This window comes from Cherax quadricarinatus, chromosome 75 (assembly GCF_038502225.1).
Source record: "Cherax quadricarinatus isolate ZL_2023a chromosome 75, ASM3850222v1, whole genome shotgun sequence".
Lineage (NCBI taxonomy): Eukaryota > Metazoa > Arthropoda > Malacostraca > Decapoda > Parastacidae > Cherax > Cherax quadricarinatus.
The window spans coordinates 22,453,167-22,477,137 of record NC_091366.1 but is presented as its reverse complement, the minus strand read 5'-3'; the positions used below and the strand labels follow the sequence as shown (position 1 = coordinate 22,477,137).

At 42.0% G+C, this 23,971-nt stretch overlaps 2 protein-coding genes across 2 annotated transcripts in view; one reads left to right on the top strand and one right to left on the bottom strand.

Annotated features, from left to right (window-relative positions):
• The window catches only part of LOC128691951 (zinc finger protein 84-like), a 51,032-nt gene extending 33,492 nt beyond the window's left edge, over nt 1-17,540 (top strand). Inside the window, exon 3 of the mRNA XM_070101092.1 lies at nt 15,514-17,540. Coding sequence (XP_069957193.1) covers nt 16,028-17,428 — 1,401 coding nt within the window. The 5' untranslated portion in view covers nt 15,514-16,027 and the 3' untranslated portion in view covers nt 17,429-17,540. The remainder of the gene's footprint in view (nt 1-15,513) is intronic.
• Nucleotides 1-23,971, bottom strand: part of LOC138854947 (zinc finger protein 84-like) — a 217,808-nt gene that overhangs the window by 158,415 nt on the left and 35,422 nt on the right. The window lies entirely within an intron of this gene.

The window sequence follows — 23,971 nt, the reverse complement described above, 5'->3', positions numbered from 1 at the left end:
CTGTTCAGGAACAGTTAATGGACTTAATGTATCTACCATTTTACGAGACACAGGATGCACATGTATAGTCATTTCTGATAAACTGTTCCCTAATCTTAAAGAAACTCATTCCTCTGCTATACTTTCACACTACTTGGGCCATACGGACACTTTTCCTACCATCCATTGTTACATTAGGTCTAAATGGTTCACAGGTTGGTCTGAAGCCGTACTAGTTCCCATCACTTCTTGCTCCGTACTAATAGGTAATGTAAAAGGTGCCATTCTTCTTTCTGAGGTTGACCTTTCATCACCAAAGATGGACATAAGCTTTTCAGATCCTCTTCTTGTAGAGTCAGAGAAGCCCCTCGAAAGTTCAAATGAGACAATGTCTCGGAATATTCATGTGGGGTTAAAAACCAGTGATGCTACTCTCGAAAGCAAGGTAGTAGGATCACCGGTTCATTTGTTAGATGAAAGTGAAGATATCACCTCCGATACTATAAATGTCTTGACTAGGGCTCAGACCAAAGCCCAGGCTTCTCCTACTGTCCATCCTTTGATTTTCCCTGACTTTAAACCTTTAGATATATCAAAGGACTCCTTTATCAATTTACAAGGTAATTGCCCTTCTCTTCAGAACTGCCATAATGCAGCTAAACAAAATCAAGTTATTCAGAGGAAAAACTTTTCATATCAATTTGAATATATAAAAGGTATCTTGTATAAGTCAGTATTCAAATTAAATTCAGATGAGATAGACTCTTCCATCTCAGTTGTTCCAAGTCAATGCAGAGAGACTGTTCTTAAAATGGCTCATGACCTGCCAGTGGCCGGACATTTCTCTCATTGTGAAACCATAAATAAAATTAGGGAAACCTAATTGGCCCGAAATGTCCTCAGATGTCACTACCTATTGTAGATCGTGTAAAGTTTGCCAACTGTCATCCTCCCGAGGTACCAGGCGAGTACATATGGTCAAAATGCCAATCTTTATGGTACCGTTTGAAAGAGTAGCTCTTGACATCGTTGGTCCTTTATCACTACTTTCATCTGGGGGACATCGATATATATTAACATTAGTTTATTATAGGTAGTAGGTTGGTAGACAGCAACCACCCAGGGAAGTACTACCGTCCTGCTAGATGACTGTGAAACAGAAACCTGTAACTGTTTTGCATGATGGTAGGATTGCTGGTTTCTTTTTCTGTCTCATAAACACGCTAGATAACAGGGATATCTTGCTTCTCCTACTTACACTTTGGTCACACTTGACAGACACGCACATGCATATATATATACATACATCTAGGTTTTTCTCCTTTTTCTAAATAGCTCTTGTTCTTCTGTATTTCTTCTATTGTCCATGGGGAAGTGGAAAAGAATCTTTCCTCCGTAAGCCATGCGTGTCGTATGAGGCGACTAAAATGCCGGGAGCAATGGGCTAGTAACCCCTTCTCCTGTAGACACTTACTAAAAAAGAGAAGAAGAAAAACTTTATAAAACTGGGATGCTTAAATGTGCGTGGATGTAGTGCTGATGACAAGAAACAGATGATTGCTGATGTTATGAATGAAAATAAGTTGGATGTCCTGGCCCTAAGCGAAACAAAGCTGAAGGGGGTAGGAGAGTTTCAGTGGGGGTAAATAAATGGGATTAAATCTGGAGTATCTGAGAGAGTTAGAGCAAAGGAAGGGGTAGCAGTAATGCTAAATGATCAGTTATGGAAGGAGAAAAGAGAATATGAATGTGTAAATTCAAGAATTATGTGGATTAAAGTAAAGGTTGGATGCGAGAAGTGGGTCATAATAAGCGTGTATGCACCTGGAGAAGAGAGGAATGCAGAGGAGAGAGAGAGAGATTTTGGGAGATGTTAAGTGAATGTATAGGAGCCTTTGAACCAAGTGAGAGAGTAATTGTGGTAGGGGACCTGAATGCTAAAGTAGGAGAAACTTATAGAGAGGGTGTGGTAGGTAAGTTTGAGGTGCCAGGTGTAAATGATAATGGGAGCCCTTTGATTGAACTTTGTATAGAAAGGGGTTTAGTTATAGGTAATACATATTTTAAGAAAAAGAGGATAAATAAGTATACAAGGTATGATGTAGGGCAAAATGACAGTAGTTTGTTGGATTATGTATTAGTAGATAAAAGACTGTTGAGTAGACTTCAGGATGTACATGTTTATAGAGGGGCCACAGATATATCAGATCACTTTCTAGTTGTAGCTACACTGAGAGTAAAAGGTAGATGGGATACAAGGAGAATAGAAGCATCAGGGAAGAGAGAGGTGAAGGTTTATAAACTAAAAGAGGAGGCAGTTAGGGTAAGATATAAACAGCTATTGGAGGATAGATGGGCAAATGAGAGCATAGGCAATGGGGTCGAAGAGGTATGGGGTAGGTTTAAAAATGTAGTGTTAGAGTGTTCAGCAGAAGTTTGTGGTTACAGGAAAGTGGGTGCGGGAGGGAAGAGGAGCGATTGGTGGAATGATGATGTAAAGAGAGTAGTAAGGGAGAAAAAGTTAGCATATGAGAAGTTTTTACAAAGTAGAAGTGATGCAAGGAGGGAAGAGTATATGGAGAAAAAGAGAGAGGTTAAGAGAGTGGTGAAGCAATGTAAAAACAGAGCAAATGAGAGAGTGGGTGAGATGTTATCAACAAATTTTGTTGAAAATAAGAAAAAGTTTTGGAGTGAGATTAACAAGTTAAGAAAGCCTAGAGAACAAATGGATTTGTCAGTTAAAAATAGGAGAGGAGAGTTATTAAATGGAGAGTTAGAGGTATTGGGAAGATGGAGGGAATATTTTGAGGAATTGTTAAATGTTGATGAAGATAGGGAAGCTGTGATTTCGTGTATAGGACAAGGAGGAATAACATCTTGTAGGAGTGAGGAAGAGCCAGTTGTGAGTGTGGGGGAAGTTCGTGAGGCAGTAGGTAAAATGAAAGGGGGTAAGGCAGCCGGGATTGATGGGATAAAGATAGAAATGTTAAAAGCAGGTGGGGATATAGTTTTGGAGTGGTTGGTGCAATTATTTAATAAATGTATGGAAGAGGGTAAGGTACCTAGGGATTGGCAGAGAGCATGCATAGTTCCTTTGTATAAAGGCAAAGGGGATCAAAGAGAGTGCAAAAATTATAGGGGGATAAGTCTGCTGAGTATACCTGGTAAAGTGTATGGTAGAATTATTATTGAAAGAATTAAGAGTAAGACGGAGAATAGGATAGCAGATGAACAAGGAGGCTTTAGGAAAGGTAGGGGGTGTGTGGACCAGGTGTTTAGATAAGGTTAAAGAGGTCTTTGTGGCATTTATGGATTTGGAAAAGGCATATGACAGGGTGGATAGGGGGGCAATGTGGCAGATGTTGCAAGTGTATGGTGTACGAGGTAGGTTACTGAAAGCAGTGAAGAGTTTTTACGAGGATAGTGAGGCTCAAGTTAGAGTATGTAGGAAAGAGGGAAATTATTTCCCAGTAAAAGTAGGCCTTAGACAAGGATGTGTGATGTCACCGTGGTTGTTTAATATATTTATAGATGGGGTGGTAAGAGAAGTAAATGCGAGGGTCTTGACAAGAGGCGTGGAGTTAAAAGATAAAGAATCACACACAAAGTGGGAGTTGTCACAGCTGCTCTTTGCTGATGACACTGTGCTCTTGGGAGATTCTGAAGAGAAGTTGCAGAGATTGGTGGATGAATTTGGTAGGGTGTGCAAAAGAAGAAAATTAAAGGTGAATACAGGAAAGAGTAAGGTTATGAGGATAACAAAAAGATTAGGTGATGAAAGATTGATTATCAGATTGGAGGGAGAGAGTATGGAGGAGGTGAATGTATTCAGATATTTGGGAGTGGACGTGTCAGCAGATGGGTCTATGAAAGATGAGGTGAATCATAGAATTGATGAGGGAAAAAGAGTGAGTGGTGCACTTAGGAGTCTGTGGAGACAAAGAACTTTGTCCTTGGAGGCAAAGAGGGGAATGTATGAGAGTATAGTTTTACCAACGCTCTTATATGGGTGTGAAGCATGGGTGATGAATGTTGCAGCGAGGAGAAGGCTGGAGGCAGTGGAGATGTCATGTCTGAGGGCAATGTGTGGTGTGAATATAATGCAGAGAATTCGTAGTTTGGAAGTTAGGAGGAGGTGCGGGATTACCAAAACTGTTGTCCAGAGGGCTGAGGAGGGGTTGTTGAGGTGGTTTGGACATGTGGAGAGAATGGAGCGAAACAGAATAACTTCACGAGTGTATCAGTCTGTAGTGGAAGGAAGGCGGGGTAGGGGTCAGCCTAGGAAAGGTTGGAGGGAGGGGGTAAAGGAGGTTTTGTGTGCAAGGGGCTTGGACTTCTAGCAGGCATGCGTGAGCGTGTTTGATAGGAGTGAATGGAGACAAATGGTTTTTAATACTTGACGTGCTGTTGGAGTGTGAGCAAAGTAACATTTATGAAGGGGTTCAGGGAAACCGGCAGGCTGGACTTGAGTCCTGGAGGTGGGAAGTACAGTGCCTGCACTCTGAAGGAGGGGTGTTAATGTTGCAGTTTAAAAACTGTAGTGTAAAGCACCCTTCTGGCAAGACAGTGATGGAGTGAATGATGGTGAAAGTTTTTCTTTTTCGGGCCACCCTGCCTTGGTGGGAATCGGCCAGTGTGATAATAAAAATAATAAAAAAATAGTTTATTATGCTTTCAGTTTCCCTGAAGCTGTACCCTTGAAGACCATAACTACTACAGAGGTGGCTGAAGCCCTTTTGTCCATCTTCTCCAGAGTTGGCATTCCTAGAGAAATTTTGTCTGACCGTGGGACACAATTCACATCTGACTTAATGCAACATCTCTACCAGCTTCTGGGAGTGAAGCCTCTCCACCACACCATATCATCCCAGCTGTAATGGGAGGATTGAGCACCAGCATTCAATTCTCAAGTCCATTTTAAGGAAATTTTGCTCCCTTAAACCTAAGGAGTGGCATCGTTACCTACCCTGTGCTTTGTTTGCCATGAGGGAAGTTCCCAGTGACTCTTTGGGGTTTTCACCTTTTGAACTTCTCTATGGTAGACAGGCCAGAGGTCCATTGTCCATCCTTCATGACTTATGGACTAATGAGGAAGTAAATGCTGAGGTTCAGTCTTCTTACCAGTTTCTCCTTGACCTTAGATCCAAACTTGAGGAGACCTCTGACACAGTTTCGAAAAACTTAAGCTTGTCATTGGACCAGTACAAAACCTATTTTGATTCCAAAAGTCAGAGAAGTTTTAAAGTAGGGGATGAAGTTCTTGTACTTTTGCCTATCGAGTCAAATAAATTATTAGTAGCATGGAAAGGTCCATATAAAGTATTAAAAATTTGTGGGAAAGTTGACTACCTCATAGAAGTCAAGGGGAAACCTAAGCTTTATCATATCAACATCCTTAAGAAATATTACCGAAGAAATTCTGTTAACTGCCTTAATAACTTTGACTTAGTTTTCCTACACGAACTTGATAAGACAAATGAAGGGTGTAAGGTGTGCGTAATTGATGCTTCTAACGTAGACTATGATGAGAACTACATGACTTGGTGACTCTTGACCACTCGGGCGCAACAAACATTAATATTAATGAATCTTTGGATGACCATAAGAGACATGAACTACTTCAATGTGTGAGTAACTTTTCAGACGTCTTTACTGATATTCCAGGTGTTACCTCCACGGTAGTCCATAAGATTGACTTAGTCACGGACAATCCTATCAAATGGAAATTATACCCAGTTCCAGTTCACCTTAGGGATGCATTTGACCGAGAGGTAGACAAATTATTAAAACTAAAGATCATTGAACCTTCAGTATCTGCATATTGCTCACCAGTAGTCATGGCTAAGGAGGAGGATAATTCATATAGACTTGCTATTGACTTCAGAGGCCTTAATGCTATAACTAGGTGGGATGCTGAGCCTATGCCCTTAATAGATAGCGATCTACACAAATTTTATGACTCTTCCTTCTTTTCAGAGATTGATATTGCGCAGGCATATCATCAAGTAATGTTAGAACCTTGTTATAAGCAGTACACCGCTTTTCCTACCCACCAAGGACTGATGCAGTATAGAACTATGCCCTTCAGTTTGGTAACTGCCTGTGCTACTTACGTGAGACTGATGAGAAAGGTCTTGGGTAATATGCCAAATGTTTCAGTTTATTTTGATAACATTTATGTAATGACATCCACGTGGGGCAAGCATATCCAAACATTAACATCAGTTTTGTGTAGGTTACGCTCACATGGCCTCACTGCCAAGCCGAAGAAATGCTTCCTTGGGTATAACAAGATTAGATATCTTGGACTGATCCTTTCTAATAACTCTTTGCATCCTCTCCCCAGTAAGATCAAAGCTTTATTAGAATTTAAATTTCCCAAAACCAAGAAGCTCATGCGTAGCTTTCTTGGTTCTGTAAATTTTTATGCACGGTTTATCCTGAACCTTACTGATCTTACAGGCATCTTATCTGACTTCCTTAAAAAGTGTGTAAAGGAATCTCTTGAACTTTCTGACGTAGCTCGGGAAAAGTTTAATGAGATTAAAAATATCTTCTCGAAAGACCCTATACTTAAGATTCCAGATATTAATAAAACATTTTGTTTAAGAACTGATGCCTCCAATACTGGCTTAGGTGTGGTGTTACTACAATACCATGGTGGTACTCCCTTCCCTGTATGCTTCCTAAGCCAGAAACTCCTTCCCGCAGAAACGAGATACTCCACAATGGAAAAGGAATGTTTAGCCCTTGTGTGGGGTATCTCCAAGCTTAAATTTTATTTACTGGGAAAAGAATTCATTTTAGAAATGGATCACAAACCTTTGATATACCTAGAAACTTTTAAGGGAACCAACAGTTGCCTCTTGAGGTGGACATTGGCTCTCCAAGCTTTTAAGTTCCATATTGTGTGTCAATGGTTCATCCAATTATTTCTCTGACTGGTTAATTCGTGACAGCCAGAAGAAGACTTGCTGCCTTATGCGACTTCCACATGTTAGACCTTTTTCCTCGCCTATTCTTCTTATACTCCTTGGCTATAAGTCTTGGTATGGGGGAGTGTGATGGAAAAGTTCAACAGATACGAGTAGCGAGTATATACTAACAATAGTTTGATTGCCGGCTACTTGTTAAGGTAGGGGAAGTCTAGCTCCTGCTATCCCCCCTTTTTCCCCCACCCCGAAAGTGATAGTTTGATTGCCGGCTGCTTGTTAAGGTAGGGTAAGTCTAGCACCCGCTATTCCCCCCCCCTCCCGAAAGGTGACGTGTGGGACTCTGGTCAAACAGTAATCACTCGACTCACAGCTCCCAGCACTACTGTAAGTACATGCATGCTCATATTCTAGTGTACTTATTGGTTGAAAGCTTCACTTTGGACCAATAATAAACTTAGTCCTTTCAGCCTTGATATCTCTTAAATGTTTTAATAATCACCACATCTTTTAGGTATTGTACTTTTCATAGAGAGTGATTTCTTGAGCAGTGGGTAACCTGTCTCTCTTTCCAGTTGGAATGACAGATTGGGTCACCTGCCAACCAATGAGAAGCATTGAAGGAGACGGACTAACGTCCTGAGACATCCCCTTTTGGATCTACTTACCTGTGTGTATGTATGCAGTCGCAGGACATAACCCCTCATCATTGCAGTGGTTAAGAACCTGCTTTCCGGTCATCTGGACTGATTATTCACGGCTATAGACTCTGTGAAGAATGAGCCGTTAGGTTGTCACCAACACCTGTGATCCCCCCCACATCATCAGCAATGGCTATGACTTCTAAAAGAATGTGTCAACCTCCACCAGACACCCCATTATCACTATATATATATTAGCGTTGAATTCAAATGTCATTTTTTCATTTCATTTTTCTTTCAAATAGGATACACCTTCATGTTTCACTGTTTTATGTTTGCTTTAATAAATAATAAAGTGTTTATCTTTGTGAATTATTATTTCTTTTTCTATTCATTAATTTTCCTGAGGAGGAGCCAGCCTTGGTAATACTGTCTGAAGTTGTTACAGGGCTGAGTAAGCCTTCACAGTATTTCTAGACAATAGTAAATTACCAAGGCACATAAAAATATTTACCTGTCAGTGTGACTGTGAATACTTAAAAACTATTTCAGAACCTAATATTAGTGTCAGAACAAAGACTGGTTATGAAATCTCAAGAAATATTGTAAATTGTAATTCTTCTTTCAACATACTGGCTGTATCCCACCGAGGTGGGGTGGCCCAAAAGGAAAAACAAAAGTTTCTCCCGGTGGCCTGGTGGCTAAAGCTCCCGCTTCACACACGGATGGCCCGGGTTCGATTCCCGGTGGGTGGAAACACTTCGACAAGCTTCCTTACACCTGTTGTCCTGTTCACCTAGCAGCAAATAGGTACCTGGGTGTTAGTCGACTGGTGTGGGTCACATCCTGGGGGACAAGATTAAGGACCCCAATGGAAATAAGTTAGACAGTCCTCGATGACGCACTGACTTTCTTGGGTTATCCTGGGTGGCTAACCCTCTGGGGTTAACAATCTGAACAAAATCTTATCTTATCCTTTTACATTTAGTAATGTATACAGGAGAAGGGGCTACTAGCCCCTTGCATCCGGCATTTTAGTCGCCTCTTACAACACGCATGGCTTACAGAGGAAGAATTTTGTTCCACTTCCCCATGGAGATCAGAGGAAATAAACAAGAACAAGAACTAGAAGGAAAATAGAAAACCCAGAGGGTTGTGTGTATATATATGCTTGTACATGTATGTGTAGTGTGACCTAAGTGTAAGTAGAAGTAGCAAGACGTACCTGAAATCTTGTGTGTTTATGAGACAGAAAGAAGGACACCAGCAATCCTACCATCATGTAAAACAATTACAGGCTTTCGTTTTACACTCACTTGAGAGGACGGTAGTACGTCCCTGGGTGGTTGTTGTCTACCAACCTACTACCTAGGTAAATTGTAATTATCAGAACATAAAAATTATATAAATTAAAATAAAAATGAGAAAAAAGGTATATCCGCAACACTTCTGCAAGTGGCAGGAATCGATGTTGCCGTCATGTGAGCATCCAGAGCCGACTTCACAGTCTTATATCTCGGTAAGTACTGGTCCTAACTTTTTACTTTTTTTGGTCTTATAATACACAGAAAATTGCCCTTTTTAAATAAAATGTCCTGGCTACTAAATGGCTGTTTAATTACACTGAAAAAAACAGCAACTCTGGGGCCAGCATGTACTCATACAAATTATGAAGTATGAGTGCAAATAATTAATATAGTGTTAGGAAGGATACAAAAATTCACCTATACAAAAATATACCTAATATAATAAGTAACTTATATGCAACTTACAATCTACTCCAGAAAACCATCACACTTCAGTTCACATTAGCTCACTAGTACACTGCGGCTAGTGACACAAAAATTTATATACATTTATAAACAGGGAGGCTCCATGACACCTCCCTCCCCCCTTCACTTCTGCCTGGTAGACTAGTTACCAGCAGGCAAAGACACCTATGGTATACACTCAAAAAACCCACCCAACACCACATACTCACACTGCTACATTTTGCTTCCTCTGCTGTGGGTAACCTACTGCAAGCTCCTCATCTACTCCTTTTCTGGCCACACTAACTGACCAGGAATAATAGTACATGTTTGGTTTCAGTTCAATCCCAGAACTATGGAGCATTATTTTATATAATATTTTTCTGTAGCACACTGCCTACCAGCTTTTCTGGTGCCGTGTCACATGGGGTCACCCCCTCTCTAATTCTTTTCTGGTTTTTACCTTCTGAAACCCCCCTCCTTACCTCTTCTTCATCTTCTTTCCCTCTAGTTCCTCAGTCTGCAAGCCCTCACACACCTGCTTCTTCTTGGAGCCTATTACCTGTGAAGCTGAACCTATCACCTCTGAAGCTCAACCTATCACCTGTGAAGCTGAACCTATCACCTGTGAAGCTGAACCTTTCACCTGTGAAGCTGAACCTGTCTCTTAAGCCAAACCTGTCTTTTAAGCCCAAGTCTCTTTGCATTTCTCCAGTGCCTACAATTCCCCAACAGATTCCTTTTTTGGCCTCAGTGCCAAGTTCTCACCCCCTTTCTAACTCTCACTCAAAGGTGGAGGTTCAATCCCCATTTGTGTGGTCACTTCTCCTGTTCCCCCCAGACTTCTTCCCCATCCCTCCTTCCTTTCCTGTTCCACTGAAGGACTTTTCTCTCCTTGTTGGTGCATTTCTCCATCATACTCCCCTCCCCTCTCAGACCTCTTTGGTTCCCTCCATAGTCTCCCTGATCCCTACTTGCTCTACCTCAACTGTCTCTAAACTCATGGCACTGGCATCTTCCTTGTCCACTGAGACACTTGACACTATATTGCAGAGACAAAACCCTCAATGGACACTGGTGTGCCTCCTTCTGCCCCTTCTTATTTTACACAACCCATGCAGCAATCTTTTCTCTCACTTCATTCTGAGTCCTCCTTGCTTACATACTTCCCATTGCCTCCACACATTGGCTTCACTGACCCTACTAGACCATACATTTTATTGATTCCATGTATCAGAAATCTTCCCTATGAGGATAGACTGAGGGCCTTGAATCTGCACTCTCTCGAAAGGTGTAGAATTAGGGGGAATATGATCGAGGTGTATAATTGGAAAACAGGAATAAATAAAGGGGATGTAAATAGCATGCTGAAAATTTCCAGTCAAGACAGGACTCACAGCAATGGTTTCAAGTCAGAAAATTCAGATTCAGGAAGGATATAGGAAAGCACTGGTATGGTAATAGAGTTGTGGATGAGTGGAACAAACTCCCCAGTACCTTCATAGAAGATAAGACATTGTGTAGTTTTACAAATTGGTTTGATAAAAACATGAGTGGGTGTGGGTGGGTGTGAGTTGGACCTGACTAGCTTGTGCTACTAGGTCTGATGCTGTGCTCCTTCCTTAAGTGGAAGTGACTTGACTAGGTGGGTCACTGGGATAATCCAGAGGGGAAAACATGGACCTGCTTCTCATGGGTCAGTAGGCCTGCTGCAGTGTTCCTTCTTCTTATGTTCTTATGTTATCCATCTCATTTTGGGATATGTGCTGTTGCATTCTTCTGATCCCTTTCCTGATGAAACTTTTAATGAGAGAGCACTACTTGTGTATATTGGTATACCGTTTCAACAGGTCTTTGTTCTCTGCTGCATTATACTGCATCCCATATTTATCTGCATAGGAAATATACAGTTTTCTCTCCCGTGCATTCTGTATCTCTGATATTGCATTCTTGATCTCTTCTCTGTCACTGCCCATCTTGTTATTAAGTGATTTTAATGTTCATCATCTTTGGGGAGCTTCCCACAGTGACTCTCATGGTGATCACTTGGAGATTCTTATTACTTCTCATCCTCTTCATGTTTTTTTATGAGAGCTCCGACTCATTTTGACTCACACTCAGTGTCTCTTTTGCATTGTCTCTGCTCCTCGTCACTTGATTATGCTTGGTATGTTCTCCCAGATTTGCATGACAGTGATCACTTTCCTATTATTCTTACTTTCACCTTGTATTCCAGCCCACCTCGTTGCCCCCATTGGCAATTTGTACAAGTGATTTGGGACTTATCCTCTCATCTTACCACTTCTTTGTCCTCTATTGATGAGCTGGTGCACCAGTTTTCGACCTTAGTTTTGACTGCAGTTGCAGGTTCTATTCCTCATACCTCAGGCAGACATTCTCAGACATGTGTGCCTTGGTGGTCTCCAGTGTGTGCCCTGCAATGCATTTGAAACATGCTGCATAGGGCTGTTATCAATATAATCGGATAGCGGATTGTCTTTTGGATTTTAAGTGGGCAAGGGCAGTTGCTTGTCATTCATATGCGATGCTAAATGCACTTGTTGGGAAGATTATGTTTTTACCTTTACCTCAACTTCTCCTATGTATGCGGTTTGGAAGAAGGTATGGAAGTTGTATGGCAAGTACACTCCAGACCCACCTCCTGTTTTGTAGGTTGCTGGTGTTAGTGTTGTGGAACCTCTTGAAGTTGCCATGGAAATCAAGAACTGTCTTTTTTGTGTCTCTCAAGGGCTTCACCTCTGTCCCTCATTTCTTGATTCTAGATCTACCAAGGAGCAGTCACCCTTGGATTTCTCTTCTAATGGGATGGAGCCATGTAATGTACCTTTTACTCTTTTAGAGCTAGGGTCCAGACTTTCCGTTTGCTGGTCATCGGAAACTGGGCCTGATGATATTCATATCCGTATATTACAGCATCTGCATTCTACAGCCCTTACAGTCCTTTTGCATCTTTTCAATCTTGTTTGAATGTGAGGAGTTCTCCATCAACAATGGGAATCTTCCATTGTACTACTGTTTTGCAAACCAGGCACTTCAGGGCTTGATACTTCTCACTATTGTGCCATTGCTCTGACCAGTGTAGCCTGCAAGGTGATGGAACGAATGGTGAATAGATGTCTGGTTTGGTATTTGGAGACTCACAATTGTGGCCTTTGCAAGGGATGCTCCAATTTGGACCTATTGCTCCACTTAGATACTTATGTACAAAATGCCTTTACTAATAAATTCTCCATCTTAGCTGTCTTTTTTGATCTAGAGAAGGCATATGACACCACTTGAAGGTCTAACATCTAAGCTCAGGGCCACTCCTTAGGCCTCCACCATAATCTACCAACTTTGCTGCTGCTTTCTTATCTGAAAGACATTTTTGTGTCTGTGTTGGCACCTCATTTTCCTCTGACTTTGTTCAGGCCAAGGGAGTCCCACAAGGTTGTGTCCTTAGCATTACCCCTTTTCTCTTGGCTATAGATGACCTACCTTCCATTCTTCCATCGCATATTTGGTTTTCGCTTTATGTGGATGATTTCACCATAGATTACACAGGTGCTGACTGTCACCTGTTAGTAGCCTCCCTTCATGCATTTAAATTTTCTAGTGTATAAACCCATTTTATTACCTTCACTAGATGTCCACTTGTCCCAGATTTTCTATTGTATTTGCACAGATCACGTATCCCAGAATGTGATACGGTTAAGTTTCTTGGCCTTGTATTCAATCACTGGTTGACATGGAAACCTCACATTTCCTCTTTGAAAGCAGCTTGCCATGGTTGGCTGATCCTCCTTAAAATTGTTGCACATCTTTCGTGGGGAGCAGTCTCTACCACCAATTGTATTCCACCCTAATCTTGTCAAAGCTGGATTATGGCAACCAAGTCTATTCTGCGGCTTCTCCTGCAACTCTTTCTAAGTTAGATCCCATTCATCATTAGGGTCTACATTTATGCCTTGGTGCCTTTCATTCATCCTCTGTTGAAAGCCTCTATGCTGAGGTGAATGTTCTTTCCTTAGGCAATTGTCATGATACTCATTGCCTTCATTACTTTGTCTGTTCTCCTGACTTTTGGGTTCCTTCTTTGTATAGGTTGGTCTCAGACATTAGTAGAAGCCCATTAATTGATTGGTACCCCTTAATCTGTTTTCTCTAAGTCTTCACTCACTCAGGTCTTTTCTCCACTTGCATCCCTTGTATGTTGATATAGCATCTGCCTTTTCCCTTCCTCCTTGGGAGGTTCCAATGGTTTGTGTCTGTTCTCCCCTACTGCTGTGTGCCAAAGCTCTTCTACCTATGACTGCTTCTTGCTCTCTTTTTCTTGATCACTTCTGGTCTCATGTTCATGTTGTCACTGTTTATACAGGTAGTTCTAAATTTTCTGATGGTGTTGGGTTTGTGGTTGTATTCCCTGACAATGTTGTCTGGGGTCATTTGTTAGACTCAGGTAGTATTTTTACCATCGAGTTGTATGTCATCCTCATAGTGTTTCTCCATATTACATATATGTCTCCATTGGCTTTTGTTATCATTTTGGATCCCCTCAGTGCTTTACAGGCCATTTAACAATTTGATATCCCCTTATCCATTGGTCCTTTATATTCAACTATGCACCACGTAGACAGCAAAAACAAGGACTTCTTTTCTGTTGGGTCCCTGCACAAGCTGATGTACAAGGCAGTGAACATGTGGATGCTGCTGCACGGTCTGTAGTGCATGATCATCTGGTTTCCTATAGATATATTCCCTTCAGGGATTATTTTACTGTTATCTCTACCCTTTTCATGGCTTTTGGCAGCAACAGTGGTCGAACATGCACAATAACAAATTGCACTCTATTAAACAACTTTTGGGTTTGTGGCCATCTTCTTACTACTGTTGCCATACTCAGGAGTCTGTGCTCTCCCATCTCCGCATCGGCCATACTCTCCTTACCTATGGGTATCTCATGGAATGACACCCTATCCCTCTCTGTGAGGCTTGTCAGGCCTCTATTTTGGTTCTTCACTTTCTCGTGGATTTCCCGGTTTACCAGCGAGCTTGCAGGAATTATCTCCACCAACACCACTGCCTTATCACTCTTACGTTTTCTTCCCTTCTTACTGATGGTGCTGCCTATGACTTACTATTACGATTTTACTTTTTGTCAGCAACTGCTTTACAATAGGTACTTTGACAAATAGCCCCTAGCATCTCTTCCAGCCCTTTTCTCCCCTCACCTCTGACCTCCTCTACACCTAGCTGTTTATATATCTCCAGCACTGTTTTCTGCCCCTCAGCACAGCATGACTCTTGTCAGTTTAGTGCTTTATTTGATTATAATATTAATCCATTGTTCCAGTCGACCAAACTCAAAGCAGTTTCACTAGAACTCCTTTTCTTCCACCTAATAAAGTGATCAGAAATTGGTAATTTGACCAATTTCATACAAAATTGAAGAAATGCCAATTTCTAAATAGGATCCAGAATAAACAATGCAGTCATACCTAGCACTAAAATAACATTTTGTCTGTTTATTAGTCATGTCTCCGGGCCCCTTTTATATTACGCCTGCTTTCCATATTGAAAATTTACTGTTATGCGGACTACTGCATTAGTGTAAAAATGATATAAATAATATCAGTGCATTTGTGGAAGCATATTAGACCCACCAGTTGATGTGTCTTGGATGACTGACAGAATTTGTTTACTCCTGAACATCATCAAAAATCAAACATTTGTACTAATCTGAGTTCGCTTTCAAGCTGCTTTTTGTTAACCATTCAGAATCATCTCTATTTCTGTAATATGTCTTCCATTCTGTCAAATGACACCAAGAAAATGAGAATACAACCATAAATACCATACAAAACAAATATGCTGTTTTAAACAAAAACACAGTCCCGGTTTTTTCTCATGCATTGAGTGCTTCAGGATTTTTTTTTATGCTATGTATACTGACCACTCAGACCCATTCTCTCATATGTAGGACTACCAGCTATCTCCTGCAAGATTGAAAGCCACTAGAATTTTGGCAGAGTACTACGGGATTGACACTGGCTTCTAAGCCGTAATAATATGGGACTGACAGTGAATGGGTTAAAAGTGGCAATTTTATTTAGTGAAACGTGATAATTGGGAAAAAATCTTTTCTTGTTGAGTGTGTTTTGTTGGCAATTGTGGAATATTGTACTATACTGACTCATGTTTCTATTGCAGAAATATTTTGTGGAAGATTACCAAGTTCTGTCTTGCCAGACATTATATCTTCAGTACTACAAGAAAGGCAACATCTGTTATCCTTGTGAATTTTTAACTAGCTAAGTATTCCTAATTAAACAATTTTACTTTTGATATTGGGAATTCTATCTAAATATGCATGGTAGTTAAAAGAAAAATACATGCTAGTAATACTGTAATTAATTTTCAGAAAAATCTCTATAAAAACAAGAGAAAATAATAATAAAACTGATGTTGAGTGTATCTGCAGTACATATATTACTCTTTTAACACACAAAACAAAAATTATGATAGTGTTTTAATACACAATATAAATTTTATTAGTGCTTATAAGTAGGGAAAGTTTTCCTTGCATAAATCTTAACATGGGAATATGTTCACAAGGAAAACTGTGGGTTCGGTGTCCAAAATAGTTGAAAAAAATCTTGAAATAAACATGTGAGTACATAAGGAAGATTAACTATACTTCTGTTGTATGACTAAAATATTTTAAATGAAATACCATTGTTTAAAAAATATGGAAAAACATAAAGAACATAAACCATATCAATGTTCAGAGTGTTTGAAATGTTTTACTCAAAAAGGCTATCTTGTGAAACATATGAAAGTACATACAGGAGATAAACCATATCAATGTTCAGAGTGTATGAAATGTTTTAGTCAAAAAGGCAGTCTTGTGACACATATGAGAGTACATACAGGAGATAAACCATATCAATGTTCAGAGTGTTTGAAATGTTTTAGTCAAAAAGGCCATCTTGTGACACATATGAAAGTACATACAGTAGATAAGCCATATCAATGTTCACAGTGTTTGAAATGTTTTAGTCAAAAAGGCAATCTTGTGAAACATATGAAAGTACATACAGGAGATAAACCGTATCAGTGTTCAGAGTGTCTGAAATGTTTTACTGATAAAAGCAATCTTGTGACACATATGAGAGTACATACAGGAGATAAACCATATCAATGTTCAGAGTGTCTGAAATGTTTTAGTGTGAAATTCAGTCTTGTGACACATATGAAAGTACATACAGGAGATAAACTGTATCAATGTTCAGAGTGTCTGAAATGTTTTATTAAGAAATACAGTCTTGTGACACATATGAGAGTACATACAGGAGATAAACCATATCAATGTTCAGAGTGTCTGAAATGTTTTACTGATAAAAGCAATCTTGTGACACATATGAGAGTGCATACAGGAGATAAACCATATCAATGTTCAGAGTGTTGGAAATGTTTTAGTCAAAAAGGCAGTCTTGTGACACATATGAAAGTACATGCAGGAGATAAACCATATCAGTGTTCAGAGTGTCTGAAATGTTTTACTATGAAATGCAGTCTTGTGGCACATATGAGAGTACATACAGGAGATAAGCCATATCAATGTTTGCAGTGTTTGAAATGTTTTAGTCAAAAAGGCAATCTTGTGACACATATGAAAGTACATGCAGGAGATAAACCGTATCAGTGTTCAGAGTGTCTGAAATGTTTTACTGTGAAATGCAGTCTTGTGGCACATATGAGAGTACATACAGGAGATAAACCATATCAGTGTTCAGAGTGTCTGAAATGTTTTACTAAGAAATGCAGTCTTGTGATACATATGAGAGTACATACAGGAGATAAACCATATCAATGTTCAGAGTGTCTGAAATGTTTTACTAAGAAATACAGTCTTGTGATACATATGAGAGTACATACAGGAGATAAACCATATCAATGTTCAGAGTGTCTGAAATGTTTTACTGATAAAAGCAATCTTGTGACACATATGAGAGTACATACAGGAGATAAACCATATCAATGTTCAGAGTGTTTGAAATGTTTTAGTCAAAAAGGCAGTCTTGTGAAACATATGAAAGTACATGCAGGAGATAAAATCTGTTAGTGTTGAATGTTAATGTAATATTTTAGTTATAAACTCATCAGAATATATAAAATGAATTTACCATAACAGTGTTGAGAGTGAAATATGTTACTAATAATATTAATAATAATAATATTTTTGCTTACTACAAGTACATGTACAAGGTATACAGGCCTAGCTGGCATCAATGACATTCTACTATATTGAAAGCCTTTTGTTATGCTGAGCATTTCCCACAAATTAGGGCCTTGGCCCAGGATGCAACCCACACCAGTGCACTAACTTCTAGGTACCCATCTTACTGATGGGTGAACATAGACAACCAGTATAAAGAAACACGCCCAATGTTTCTGCCCACATACTCTTCAAGGGGGGCTAATTGATGTGGTGAAGAGGCTCTTGGTCTGAGGAATTAAACCTGTTGGTCTCCTTCCTCAGACTGAACCTAATTATCCCCCAATCCCCCCTTCCCTATCCCATTATCCCCATCCTCCCTTTTTTCTTTCCTCCTTCTCCTCCCTGCCCCTCCCTCATTCCCTTCCTCTTTTTGGCCTTTGGGATTCTTCCCACAGGCATGCTAGTTCCTAGAGAGGGGAAAGGGTACCAGGGTCCATCTCATTCCATTGAGGTTGTTGGTGGTGGTGTAGTTTGCTGTGGAATCTGGATCATCTGGGGATCTCCTGATCCCTCTCTGGTCTCCCCAGGAGTGGCTTTGGGGGTCTCTCGGGTGATGGGTGTATCTTTGGAGGCCGCCTTTGAGATTCAGAACATCACAGATCATATTACTGAAAGAAATATCCTAATTGGGGTAAATATGCTCAGGCAAGTCCATTCAAACTGCTGCACAGAAGCCCTTTAAATTTTCCTCAGCAGTGGTGAACACCCCTCCAGATGGATCTAAAAAACTGAACCCACTCTCCAAATGAACCAGATAAATGATCTATGTCAAGTAAGGCAAATGGGCACTTCTCTGCTCCGTGGAATATTACCCTATTCCAAACTACCATTCCTCCATCCCTCCCAATTATTTCTTAAATCACAACTAAAGCTTCGCCTTACCTGGAGTTTACCTCCTCTTCAAGGGGGGCTCCTTGGCGTGGTGAAGAGGCTCTTGGTCTCAGGAATTAGACCTGTCGGTCTTCTTCCTCAGACCGAACCTAATTACCCCCCAATCTCCCCTCCCCTATCCCATCCTCCCCATCCTCCCCTTTTTCCTTTCCTCCTCCTCCTCCCCAACCCTCCCTTTTGCCCTTCCTCTTTTTGGCCTTTGGGATTTCTCCCACAGGTGTGCTAGTTCCTAGGTAGGGGAAAGGATACCGGGGTCCATCCCATTCTGTCGAGGTTCTTGGCGGTGGCGTAGTTTGCCGTGGAATCTGGATCACCTGGGGATGTCCCGATCCCTCTCCGGTATCCTGGAGTAGCTTTGGGTGTCTTTCGGGCGACGGGTGTGTCTCTGGAAGCCACCTTTCGGATTCCGTGGGTGGTGGCCGAAGGAGGTATGCTTTGTGGTGGATATCCGGCCGCCCTCTCTTTTGTCCACCAAGGTAGCTCGGCAGATGTGAGGTTGCTATCCCGGATTGTTAGTTTACTAGCATGATGGGTAGGGTATGGCACGGGTTCCATGCTGCATCTGCGCTACTTGCGGTGCTGAGGTCCTCTTGGGTGTGGAGGGAGATTTCTAGCCCTTTCATTCCTCCTAGTACCTATCCCTCCCCGGTCCCCCCTTTTTTTTATTCTTTTATTTTTATTTTATTTTCTTTTTTTTTCTTAAAAACAAAAAGAAAGAAGTAACCTAACCATGGCAGCCCTAGTCCATGAACCTACTACCCCCGGGCCCTTTCTTGATACTGCACCCCGTTCTGACCCCGCCTCATCTTTGGACCACTCTTCAGACACTCCTCATGCCTCTGTACCTCTTGCCGGTGCTGTTTCCTCACCCGCTTCAGGTACTGAGGCCTCGACTGACTCCTTCGATCCATCCCACCTTCGCTCTCCTCTGACTATGCTTCCCCTCTACGGTGCGGCAATTTTCAAATCGCCGACCTGTCCCACGTCAGACCAACTCTGGTCCCATGCCTAAACGACAACGACAATTACCTGCTGATGATACTTCTCCACCTTCTCGTTCTTCTCAGAAACGATCGACACGTCCTTCACTACCTTTCCACGCTCAGTTTCAGACTGAACAATGGACTAAATTCTTCACTTTACGACCGACTTCCTCTACTGCCTATCTTTCTGACCACAGTATTGGCAAGGCACTCCTACGCCATGTTGGTAAAGATATTTCTTTTCATGCTCTTAAGAGCGGTATGCGCATCATCACCATACAGAATGCTACCGTGGCTCATGAGCTCTCTCGTCTTTCCCATATCGATACTGTTCCTGTCACTCTTGAAAAACATCATTCCCTCAATTCTTGTAGTGGTACTGTCATTCTGCCCCATACCATAGTTCAACAAAATTTTCAGACATGTGGCACTGACATTCTTGAACAGCTGGAACTCCAAGATCTCCCAATCCTCAAGGTAGACACTTACGTTCTTCCTGCCCGCGGGCGGAGACGATACCCTAGCAATGTGGCTCATTTAACTTTTAACAGCCGTGAACTCCCATACTCAGTTTATATAGCAGGACATCGGTTACAAGTTCGAAAGGTGATCCCTACACCGCAACAGTGTAGAAATTGCTGGCGATTTGGCCATCCAGCAAAATATTGCAGATCTATTGCCGAATGCCTAGTCTGTGGTGCCGATGACCATTCTAATACGTCTTGCAATCAATCTCCCTCTTGCCTTAACTGTCATGAGGCTCCCCCTTCGTACTCTCACCAATGTCAAGTATATTTAAACGAGCGGGAAATCCATTACCTCAAAGAGACAGAAGGTCTCCCTTATAACATGGCAGTTTCTCATCTCCGCCTCCAAGGGAGACTTACAGGTGTTTCTTATTCCCATGTTTCAAAATGTCCCCCCACTTCCGGTATCCCATCTTCTACACCCACCTCTGTGGTTACCTCTCCCATAGTCACTCCTGTATCTAATCCTTTTGCTGTCCTCGGCTCAGACGTCCCTACTTCAACGCCTCAGTCTGATCTCGCTTCTTTGCGTTCTCTCTCACAAGCCTCAGTAGCGACAAGATCTCATATGACACCTCCTCCCAATCGTCCCTCTACTTCTCAAAAGTCAAAAAAAGGTCCGTTAACACCTCCTACCCATCTTCCACCTCCTCATTTTACCCTCCCTGTCTCTGTCCCTGGTTCTCCCCCTCTCACTGGCTCTGTTACAAGTGTAGAGGTTCACCCTCCTCCTCGTACTGTACCTTCCTCCCCTGTTCCCTCCCAAGTTTCTTCCTCTTCTGCCACCTCCCAGGTTTCTGCCTCTTCTGTCCCCTTCCATGCTTCTCCAGTTCCCTCCACCCTTTCACCCCCCCTACCTTGGTACAGTCCAATACAGTTCCAATCTTTACTCATCCTCCCCCTACCATTTCCAACATTGTCTCCCATACGACGTCTCTGAATTCCGAAACACTTGAAGCAATCTCTGAATATATTGCAGAGACCAAACCATCAATAGACACTGATCCACCCTCCGCTCTTTTTCTCTCCTCTGCTTCATCTGCGCAACTCCTTTCTTCACAGCGCACCGTTCCTTCGCTGCTTGAACGTTTTCCACTGCCTCTGCATGTGGACTTTTCTAACCCCTCTAGTCCGTAGGAACCCTTACCTGCGGATTTCAAGTATCTTTATCATTGCCAATCATGGCCTATTTACAGTGGAATATACGCGGCCTCAGGGGTAATCAGGGTGAGCTTCAAATGTTACTCTCCCAGTTTGCCCCTGTTGGTGTTTGCTTACAGGAACCAAAATTACACTCTGCTGTTATCTCTCCCATCTCAGGCTATAATTTGTTGTATTCTTCAGATCCTTTTTCTGATGGGACCTTTAATGAAAGTGCCCTTCTTCTACGCACTGATATTCCATACCATCAGCTATTTGTTCATACTTCGCTGCATTACACAGCAGCTCGTATCCACTTGCATAGGTGGTATACACTCTGTTCTTTATATCTCTCTCCTTTTCGGGCATTATCTATTCCGGATATTGCCTTTCTTGTTTCGTCATTACCGCCACCAATTCCATTACTTGGTGATTTTAATGCCCACCATTTCCTCTGGGGGGGGGGATCTCACTGTGATTCCTGTGGAATTCAGTTAGAGGCTTTTCTTGCCACCCATCTCCTCCATGTTTTAAAAACAGGTACTCGCACCCATTTTGATCCTCGGACTCATACTCTCTCTTGCATCGATCTCTCAGTCTGCTCTTCCTCCGCCGTATTAGACTTCACTTGGTCTGTTCTCCCAGACTTACATGACAGCGATCATTTCCCAATCATTCTTACTTCCCCTTCATATTCACCACCTCTTCGCATCCCACGCTGGCAATTTGATCGGGCAAATTGGAACCTTTACTCACACCTAACTGTTTTTAGAGAGGTTCCTTCTTCGTCCTCCATCGATGAGCTTTTACACCTCTTCTCGTCCTCCGTTTTAACTGCAGCTTCTCATTCTATACCCCAAACTTTGGGCAGGCATTCTCAGAAATGCGTGCCTTGGTGGTCTCTTGCTTGTGCTCGTGCAGTACGTTTGAAATGCGCTGCATGGGGCAGGTACCAGTACAATAGAACCACAGAGAGACTCCTTGATTTTAAACAGAAGCGTGCGATTGCTCGCCGTGTCATCCGTGATGCTAAACGCACTTGCTGGCGAGATTATGTCTCCACCATCACCTCTGCTTCCTCTATGAGTGCAGTCTGGAAAAAAGTATGAAAGCTGAGTGGTAAATATTCTCCTGACCCGGCTCCTGTTCTGCGGGTTGCCGGTGTTGATATAGCAAACCAATCTAGATGTTGCCAATGAAAATGGCAATCATCTGGTCCATATTTCTCAGGGACTCCATCTATGCCCCTCATTTCTTTCCTCAAAGTGTGCCAGAGAGTTAGCACCCTTGGACTTTTCTTCTCTCAGAGAAGAACAGTATAATATGCCTTTTATACTTCAAGAACTGGAGGCAACACTCTCAGCTTGCCGATCATCGGCAGCTGGGCCCGACGACATTCATATTCATATGCTACAACATTTACATCAGTCAGCCCTTGCAGTCCTATTACGCCTTTACAATCTTATTTGGTCACAAGGAGTTCTTCCACAGCTGTGGAAATCCGCCATTGTTCTCCCTTTCTGCAAACCAGGCACTACGGGACATGAAACCTCCCACTATTGTCCCATTGCTCTTACCAGTGCAGTCTACGAAGTAATGGAACGCCAAGTAAATAGATGTTTAGTGTGGTATTTAGAGACACACAACAGTCTCTCCACTCGTCAATATGACTTTCGTAAGGGACGTTCTACCATAGACCCCTTACTACGCTTGGATACGTATGTTCGTAATGCCTTTGCGAATAACCACTCAGTTATTGCCATATTTTTTGACCTTGAGAAGGCATATGACACAACTTGGAGGTATAATATTTTAGCCCAAGCTCAGTCCTTAGGCCTTCGAGGCAATCTCCCATCCTTCCTTAAGAACTTTTTAACTGACAGGCATTTCCGTGTTCGGGTTAATAATGTGCTCTCCCCGGACTTTATCCAAGCTGAAGGTGTCCCCCAGGGATGTGTTCTGAGCACAACACTTTTTCTCCTTGCTATTAATGATTTGGCCTCTAGTTTTCCATCAAATATTTGGTCATCACTCTATGTTGATGACTTCGCTATTGCCTGTGCAGGCGCTGACTGACACCTCATTACAGTTTCTCTCCAACATGCAGTCGACCGTGTTTCCAATTGGGCCACCACACGTGAGTTTAAATTTTCCAGCACTAAAACCCACCAAATTACTTTCACTAGGTGCTCTGTCATCTCCGATCATCCTTTGTACCTCTATTGCTCCCGTATCCCTGAACGTGATACAGTCAAGTTTCTGGGCCTCCTCTTTGATCGTAGGTTATCCGGGAAACCTCACATTACCTCTCTGAAGGCAACTTGTCACAGCCGGTTGAACCTTCTTAAAACCCTTGCTCATCTTTCATGGGGAGCTGATCGTCGAACCCTCCTTCGCCTACATTCCACCCTTATTTTATCGAAACTTGATTATGGTGACCAGATCTATTCAGCGGCATCTCCTGCTACTCTCTCTAGCCTTAACCCCATTCATCACCAAGGATTACGTTTATGCCTTGGTGCTTTTCACTCTTCCCCTGTCGAGAGCCTCTATGCAGAAGCGAATGTTCCATCCTTATCCGATCGCCGTGATGCCCATTGCCTGCGCTACTATGTACGCTCTCATGATCTCCGCAATCCTTCCGTTTATAGAATGGTCACTGATATTAGTAGACATTCTTTATTTGTTCGCCGCCCCTGTTTACTCTGTCCCTTCTCTCTTCGCCTTCATTCACTCTTGTCTTCTCTTCAACTACCACCTTTCTATGTACATGTAGCATCTCACTTTTCCCTACTCTCCTGGGAAGTTCCAGCTGTTCGAGTCTGTTCTTTCTCCCTCCCTTGCTT